The sequence below is a fragment of the Lipophrys pholis genome, assembly GCF_963383615.2.
Source record: "Lipophrys pholis genome assembly, chromosome: 5".
Taxonomy (NCBI): domain Eukaryota; kingdom Metazoa; phylum Chordata; class Actinopteri; order Blenniiformes; family Blenniidae; genus Lipophrys; species Lipophrys pholis.
In genome coordinates this window covers 32,548,484-32,557,754 of record NC_137628.1, presented here as the reverse complement: position 1 = coordinate 32,557,754, position 9,271 = coordinate 32,548,484, and the positions used below count along the sequence as shown (strand labels likewise).

Below are 9,271 nucleotides of genomic sequence, written 5' to 3'. Positions count from 1 at the left end.
TGCACAATGTAAATAGTTTTAACACATGCGATACCATGGAGAAGTCATATGACTTTTCTTCCTCTAGATACCAAAGAACAGTCAATTGACTCACAGACTTTCAGCTAACACCTCACCCTCAGCTGTTTGTTATGTAAACAAGGCTAATACTGGTGCACCACAGGAGGGGGAGCCAGGTATTGAAATGCACATGTGTACATGTATATTTATTGAAATCAGGAGAACCACATTGAGCTTACGCACCTCTTTTAGTACATAAAAAAGTTTGCTGTGTCTTATATTAATTCTAAATACAAAAATATTCTTAAAACAAATAAATAGCACAAAAGACAAATAGATGGAAACAATAAAAAGTACAGTCGCAGAGAAAGACAAAACTATAAAAGCCACCAAATACTTAAATATAAGTTAGCTAAAACAAGAACAAGGTTAGGTTTGTGTTTACATGTGCTGTAAAACGGCCCTAAACTCGCCCAGCATGACAAACTGTGAGTTTTTAATTTTTTTTCTGTACAGCATTCCATAAACATGGAGCAGAATACATAAAGGCTTTTTTGCCCAGTTTATAATGGATGGTCGGAACTGTGTGTAAAAACAAGTCTTTAGACCTCAGACTGTAGTTATTCCTGGGACACATTATAGGTTATCACACACGCAAATATTCTACAATTTATTGCTGAGATTTATTGAGTGTGCTAAAAGAAGCTCTGAGCTTTGCCCGTCCCCAAACACTCCAAAACATCCAAGGTGGGAAAAATTCCAATGCGCAAGTCAGATTCTCATTTTCACTCCCCTGCTGATCCTCAGGTAATGTCCTTTCATTTGTAAATAGAGTCATTTGACTTAGAGCTGGAAATTAGAGGAAGTCTGAAAAATCATGGTATTGCTAGTGTTAATAATAATTATAATAAAGTGTCTCGTATTATAGTTTTGCTCAATACTTTGGCAGCAATTACAGCCGAGTCTTCCAGTTCTTGCCCTTGAAAAACATCCCCAGCGCATGATGCTGCCACCACCATGCTTGGTAGGGATGGTATTGGCCTGCTGATGAGCGGTGCCTGGTTTCCTCCAAACGTGACGCCTGGCATTCACTCCAAAGAGTTTAATCTTTTCCTCATCAGAGCAGAGAATTTTGTTTCTCATGGTCTACTGTACTGACCCATTCAGATACGGTGAAAGACTCTTTGGCGTTTCAAGCTGAATCAGGCATGCGTGCTGAACTACACCTACGAGGTTACTGCGAAAACACTCATCTCCAAGACGGATTTGCGTCGAGCAAGACGCAGGACTTCGTACGGGGACACAAGAAGACGAGTGTTAACTCACGCAGACCGGGCCCGGAACCTTTCCAGCTCGCTGGACGAGCTTGAAAATACTGTGGAAACATACTTTTTATTTCTGCTTCTTCAACTGGATCTCCGGAGCGCACCGCAGCTGCGCCCCTCTCCTCCAGCTGCACAGTCGCTTTCCCCCCGATCCTGCACCCGGACGAGGCCCAAGCCGAATTCAGGGAGCTGAATTCTGACCCGGTCATAACAGACAAGTTACCGCGGCCTCAGAGAACCGCGCAGCCCCACGAACGGTGCTGAACAACACAGTAAGAGAGCTTTGTCTGGACAGCAACTGTTGGATTAACCTGAAGTGCACCCTGAAGATGTGCAACTGGTAAGGACTGGTGCCGGCTCTGCACGAAGCTGCAGCCCATCTGTATGTGTACGCGCATGAACGACGACGTTCAGGTGCACCATCGCAGTACGAACTCAGGTCCCCACCACAGAAACCAGAGAACCAAGTGAGCTTCCAGAAGCTACTTCTATCTCTGTGTGGGGGACCCAGGGTTCAGAACCGAACCTCGCCAGAACTCCCTGTCCTTCATTTCTCTCCGTCTTTCACTAACCTCGTCCGCGTGCGCATCACCAGCGCTCGTGCCGTTATCTGATCATGATTAGATAAGCTCACACACATAGCCACATGTAGCCGCTAAACCACATCTGCACAATCACCAGGGTTCTGGCTGCATGTTCTGACATCCAGTTAGAACTCAGAACCGGACTGACAGCGTCGTCCAGTCGTCACGTGACCTCGGAAAGCGTCTCCCTATCGCCACGGTAATTCTGCTTTCCACTGAGTGCAACCGGGCCGCCATTGTGGCTCTTTGAAACCACATCAGAATTGCCATCTTGGATGAGGATCCCAACTCATCCATCATCCGGTGGACGTTCGAGGTCATCGCACGCACGCACGCACGCACGCACGCACGCACGCACGCACGCACGCACGCACGCACGCACGCACGCACGCACACTCTTTGTACATAGTGTTTGCTGTTTGATAGATTAGATCTCCGTGTTAGATGTCGTTTGCTACTTGAATGTGTTGATTTATGAGATGATTTCAGAATTATTTATGGATTAGTACATTTTTGTTAATAAACGCCTGTTAGCTGAATTGAACGATTCATTGTGATTATTGTGTATTTATTGTTGACAATTCACTGGTTTGTAACAGTCTCTGCTCGGATCTCACAATTTCCCTTTTATTTAAGATTGTTATATTTTTACACAGAGATATTAACTAACAAATAAACACTTTTCCAAATGAGACTGTTATTTTGGTATTAGCTATTTTCAGTTTATCTGGTGGTGCCCCTTTTTCATTATATAGATAAATAGATAAATAGCGAATTGATTCAAATTGTAAATGTTTCATCAAAAAATTTTTATTATTTATTAACATTTAAGTAATTTCTCAATTACTTTAGGAGTTGTTGATGAGTAAATGACCATTTACCTCCATTAATAAACATTTTCATAAATTACTTCCAGTGATATATTATTTTCAGTAATCTATTACTTACAGTTTTTTAATGCAATTAACCAACCATAAATCCCAACAATGCCAAAGGTCTCTGGACCACTCATTTAATAATTGGTTTGAATTTCTGAAACTAAAACACAAAGTGAAAGAGAGCAAGAAAACTTTAATGAACAAGAGCAATCAGAGATTTCTGACGTCTCCCAAAGGGTGACCTGGACTGAGAAAAAAAAAGTAATTTCTGCATCACCTCCAAAATGTAACGGAATCTTCCATGGCCTAATATATATCTGTGGTGAAAATGTTGACAAAATCCCTGCAGTAGTTTAGCCGTAATCTTCCTAACAGACATACTAATATACACAGATGATTTTATTACGTTGTTGACGGACGTAACAAATAAATGGGGATTCAGGATAGGGTGCATGGTGGCACAGTGGTTAGTGCTCTTGCCTCGCAGCAAGACGGTCTGGGTTCAAATACCAGCTGTTGCCTTTCTGTGAAGTTCTCCTCGTGTGTTTGGGTTTCCTTCCCCCACAGTCCAAAAACATGCATTTGAGGTTAATGAGTAAATGTCAATTTCTGATAGTGAATGTGAGGTTGTCTGTCTCTCTGTGTGATGGACTGGTGTCCAGCTGCATCCTGCCCCTGCTCACAGTGGACTTGGATTGGCTCCAGTGCCTTGCAACTCTGAAAAGGATGAGTAGTATAGAAGATGGATGGAGACAGACATTTCTTTCTCGAGGACTGGCAGCGTGTTTCTCTTGTACAAACTGGCAGGCACACAATGAAATTTGAGTAAAAATCTTTGATGAAATGTGTGGTGGACTTACCGCTGCTGCCCAGCCACCCTTGTTGTGGTGTCCTCCACAGGCAAAAACCACCAGCCATATAAACGTCATGATGAAGCAGAACACTGATACGAACATGACCCAGCCCTGAGGGTTTGGAGGGACCACCAGTGTGCACGCGACCAGGATCCAGACCAGACCGCCAAAGATCTGCAGCGAAAGACACTTCTGAGAGGACGCCTGTCACAAAACCTTTCATTTCATTTATCAAACTGTAGAGGAGCTACTACAGATATATGTTCATAATGCCGAGTCGACCAAAGGGACACACATTATATACTGTTGTTTTATCTGGGCGTCAATTCAAAATCTTACAGAAAGAATCTGACAATCACGCACTGACAAAGATTTTTCCGAGATAAAAACGTTTTGGTTGATTAATTCATTACAGGCAAAAGAAAAAAACCTATTAATACTTTTAATCAATCGTTATTTTGAGTCTCCATTATTCAGAATTATATCCTGTTAGGTCAAATGTTGACTGTTGTTTCCATTGATTTGGTGGAACTGCATGTAGAGCAGTTATTGGTAACCTGCAGGTCCGGACACAGAGATGTCGACACACGTTTCTCAATTACCAACTCTTTATTCAGCGAGCACCACATAAAGCAACATGGTGTGTTGCTCCTTCATCCGCCTGCCACCCAGTGTCTTCTGACATTTCAGAACAGTTACAGCAAGCTTTACATGCAGGACAGCAATAATTCATGGCAAATAAATTACATAACACAAAAATAGATATAGAAATATGCAAACTGGGACATGTACGTAGGCATCCTCTCCTGAAAATGCAGAATTTATTAAAAAAATTTTTTTTTTTTTTTATCAAATTAAGCAACTACACTAAAAATATAGTTTTGTTATTGAATACATGACAGACACACTCACTTAACAGAAAAGGTGGCATCTCCCTTCAGGCATGATTTCTGGTGATATAGATGTCACTTTAATCTGCAAGCACTTCTCCATGTTTCTGTGCATCAGCTGATTCCTCTCATATGTCTTTATGACACCTTATAGGTGTAGGTCAGGGGTGTCCTGGATGTTTTAGTTTTCTCTCTGCTTCGGCATACCTGAATCTAATGATGATGTCATCACTAAAGTTGTGAAAAAGCCCAATAACGAGCCCTTCATTGCAATCAGGTGTGGGACAACTGGGAGAGGGCTAAACCCTGCAGGACACAGGCCCTCCAGGACCGAGTTTGGACACCCCTGGTGTAGGTGGAAGGGACAATGTCAGCACATAAAATAGGAGTTTCTTGATCGAGCTGTACTCCTTTGACACAGACTGCACACTTCAGAGTGCATCACTGATTTGGGAGGTTGTTTGGAAAATAGCTCCAGCTCAAATCAGGCCTCATCTAACAAGGGGATGGATTCTTTCACCAGGAAAGAGAAATCTGCACTTGGACAGGGAACGGGTCACATACAAAAGCAATGACATCCTTTGAGACAGCGTAGTCCTCAAACCAGGACGTGCAGTTGTCCCAGAGCTGCTTGATGAAATCCACCATGAGCTCTGTCACTTATCCCTGTGCCTGTTTTAGTGTTGTCTGACTTGAACAACTCCAGTTTCCTTATGAACAATTCCAGCCTCTCAACCATCTTGCTTAATCTCAGGAAGGTTTTAACCACTGTAGCACTCCAGTGCTTTGCCTTTGCTGAACCAGTCCATGTCGTTGAGGAGCAGCAGGTTCTCTGATTCAGCCACAAGTTGCCTGAAAAGATAGTGCAGTGCTTGATGTACCCCTGACAATCCTAATGACACGTATCAGTTTATCTGTAATCTCCTTTAGCTCATCGCTTCACCTGGCCCAGAGGACTCTGTTGAATGACGCAATGCAACCTGCAATCTGTTCAGTAGCCTGAACCAGTCCTCCTGCTCTTTAAATATGTCTGCCGTGGTTTTTGACCTCTATTGGAATTAGAGAAAGCAGCTAGTCCCTGAACTCTTTCCCATGTTAATCTCACTCTGCTATGTTACACCATCACTGCTGAATTTAACCATATATACAATGACATTTACTTGATTTTACCTATGTAACTTTATTCTATAATATTGATTCTCTTACATCAACTTCTATCCTATTCACTCTGTGTTCCAGGGATTGATAAAGCATTTCTGATTCTGATCAAAACATTTCAAACAGCCACACAGCTGGCTTACACCTGCGCTGTCAACCCGCTCATCAATGGCCAGAAAAAAGCAATTGGCCTGACTCAGACCACTTGCTTCCTGCACAGCATCTGACAGCGTCTGTCCGACACGAAGCTGACTTTGCAGAAAGAAGCAGCTGCTTCACAAAGGCAATGATACCATCTATTGACTGGGCCGTTGCCGGCTCCTTCAAAACTGCTACCATTACTTGTTTGAAAATCTCTCTGTCAGTGATTGGCCTGTTGTTCCGTGCAAGCACTCAGGACCCGCATACCAGGACCTTGCTGCTGTGCTCATAACCTGTTGTATGTGCTTCAGGTTTGTGTTTACATGCCTGTCTGGAAAGGACAGTCCACTTTGAAGGTGCCAGGCCCGGTCTCGTGGTCTGATATTGTACTCTTTACAAACAGCTATAGCTTTGACGGAGATAAAGACATACTGTTTTGACATTTGTGAAATCAGGTTGAATGAAAGCATACTTCTCTTTCCGTTCCTCTTTGTTCGCCTTACCCTCGCTGTCAACCTTCCTCTTCATAGCGTTCCACAATGACAGTTTTTGTCTCACAAGCCAGCAGTGTTTTACTAATGTTACTCAGCACAACACACAAAGTGAACCTCCGGCATGCAATGATACGTGGCGCCTTGCATGTCTGCAGCCTTCACTGGTGTGTGAATGTGTGTGTGAATGGACGAATGTGATTAATGATGTAAAGCACTTTGGGACTGCTGATACAGTTGAAAGGTACTATATGAGTAAAGTCCATTTACCATTTTACCATTTTACTTGTTTGAAATTAAGGTTGATAAAGTTATTTGCAACAATGCCGGAAATCTGTTACCGTGCAGAACGTGTATGGAGCAATCTGATAACAATATTAAGAAACGATAATGGGCCCCTATTTTGCTGCCCACTTGCCTACAGTACAACTTACCTCAGAGGAGAGAACCCGAATGTTTCACCATTTAATGTCTCTACATTGGAGTTTAACTGTGAATCTCTTGAATGAACATGTTTTAAGAACATAAATAAGAGCCGCTGTTCTTAAACTTTGTGTACATCCATGTCCTGATAAGGAAGAACAATTTTCACACTTAAGAAATTAATCGATTGTCAGACTATTGCTACGGGAAAAAAATAATAATTATAATCAAGATATTTTTTTTAATCAAGAGGTGGCATGGCTTGGTTGGTAGAGCGGTCATCTCCCAATTGGAAGGTTGCAGGTTCGATTCCCATCTCTGCCTATGCCTATTCAGGAGTGTCCTTGGGCAGCACACTGAACCCTGAACTGCCTGTGAGAGTGACTGGTTGGTGGTGGTCGGAGGTAGCCTTGCCTCTGTCAGTCTGCCCCAGGGCAGCTGTGGCTACCTACATAGTTTACCATCATTGAGTATGAAGTGAATGAATAATGCAATCTAAAGCATCTTTAAGCGCTATATAAAACCAATGCATTGTTATATTTCTTTTGCTCATAACGTACACCCTACATCGAGGTTTGGTTCTTCAGCATGAGCCATCCCAATGAAAGGTGGGACTTGTTCAGCTCAGTGTATGTTACATGTTGGTCTCCTCGGTATTAGGGGGTGGGTCTGCAGCGCCAAGCTGCACTTCACCGCTTTGTTCACCAACACTTCTAATGACTGACAGACTGCATTATTCATGGAGCTCCGCCCTCCTGCACCTGCTGCCACGCTGGTTGTGTGTGTGTGTGTGTGTGTGTGTGTGTGTGTGTGTGTGTGTGTGTGTGTGTGTGTGTGTGTGTGTGTGTGTGTGTGTGTGTGTGTGTGTGTGTATTCATGTTAACATGCCCTCATCATTCCATAACTCACTGATGTCTGAAAGTTTCTCAGACTGTTACAGAGAACCAGTCTGATGGAGATCAGAGAAAATACAATCAGATATGCTCTGCATACTGTACATACAGTCACGAGAGCATCTGAACCAGTCTGAGCTCACACATTCATCTCACTGTTAGTCTGGACCGTGGACCCTCCAGACTTTTTCTGACTTGAGCTGAATGTGCTCCTGTTCCTCATGATACACGGAGCTGAACCACTTGAGATATGTTGGGGATGAATCTTATTAATTATTTTGTATTAATGTCACTTTGGAAGAGAGTTCTGCTTGTTTACCTGTACCTCTGTGTTACTTTTGTTTAGTTTAGTTCAGTCTCTTGCTTATTTTAGTAAATTGGTTCCCTGATTAGTTTATCTGAACCCTCAAAGACTTGAGGACTTAAAGCCTCACTTGATGCCCCACTCTCACTAACTTATAAGAGCAAGAACCTTCCAAATGAAATCAAACTCGTTTAATTTTCAGTCACAGAGACAATCTTAACAGAGCCACACCAGGGAAAATAGGAATTATGAATAACAGCAATTCAAAAGATTAAATTTGGTTTTATAGAAAGACAGATGTTATAATGTTCACTTTAAATGCACCGCATAAAAAATACTGTGTACAACCTGACATCAAGTGTGAGTATTATGGTTTCTTTCATTGATAAATTACAGGCGATGTCTTCACTGCCATGTTTACACGTCAGGAGGTCCAGGTTTGACCTCTTTGATTAGTGGTTGTGGTCAAGTGGCCATATGTTGGACGCCGCTGTAGAAAAGCGTCTTATCTCATTCTGACCTCGAACCAGAAGAAAACCTCTGAAAAGGCTTTCCCTTCAAACTTTCAAACAAAAACAAAGCAAAGTCACATTTCTGTGTGTGTAATTTGTTTCAGGAAACACAAACGATGTATTTACATTTGTTGCATTTTCAATTCTATTGTGCAAATAACTTCTGCAGTTGCTATTAAAGCTCTCTGTGTGAACACATTTTGGTCTGAAAGGGAGTTTTCTTCTGCGTAGGAACTAACACAGCAGAAGGGACAGAGATCAGACGGAAATGTGGTTTCTTACCAGTTCTGGCACGTAGAGGATATCAGGGATGGTGGTACATATTCCAATCCCACTGGGAAGGTTCCCCATGGTGGCAGTGTTGGAGGCCATGCTGCTGCTGATGAGACTGAAGCGCTCTCAGTCCTGCTGCTCTTTAAACCAGGAGGAGCCGACCGGAAAAACCTGAATCCCCATCGGCGGAGCGCGGCAGCACCCAGCGGACAGGCTGCCGTGGTCCCTCTGAGCTGCAGCACAGCTGTGACGGACCTTTACAGACAGGTGACTCTTACTGCCATGACAACCTGCTGCCATCAACAACAACGACAACAACAATAACAAACAGGCAGATGCAACAGCAACAACACGGCTTCAGTTCAGAGAAGCAACAGCAATAAACAGAGTGTGACGAAGCAGTTCAACTTCTCTGTTTCAGTGGTCGACATACGATAGCTTCTTTCTCTGGATCATTGTCTTTGTGTAAGATAAAATGTCGTATAAAGCACTTTTCTGATTCACAAAAGAATGAAGACAGTCTATCAAGAATTCAAATTTCAACA

At 42.8% G+C, this 9,271-nt stretch overlaps 1 protein-coding gene across 1 annotated transcript in view; it reads right to left on the bottom strand.

Moving 5' to 3' along the window:
• The window catches only part of LOC308109295 (myelin and lymphocyte protein-like), a 13,781-nt gene extending 4,818 nt beyond the window's left edge, over positions 1-8,963 (bottom strand). Inside the window, exons 1-2 of the mRNA XM_080462775.1 lie at positions 8,736-8,963; positions 3,648-3,815 (exon numbers count right to left, since the gene is read on the bottom strand). Coding sequence (XP_080318901.1) covers positions 3,648-3,815; positions 8,736-8,825 — 258 coding nt within the window. The 5' untranslated portion in view covers positions 8,826-8,963. The remainder of the gene's footprint in view (positions 1-3,647; positions 3,816-8,735) is intronic.
• Between the last annotated feature and the right edge of the window lie 308 nt (positions 8,964-9,271).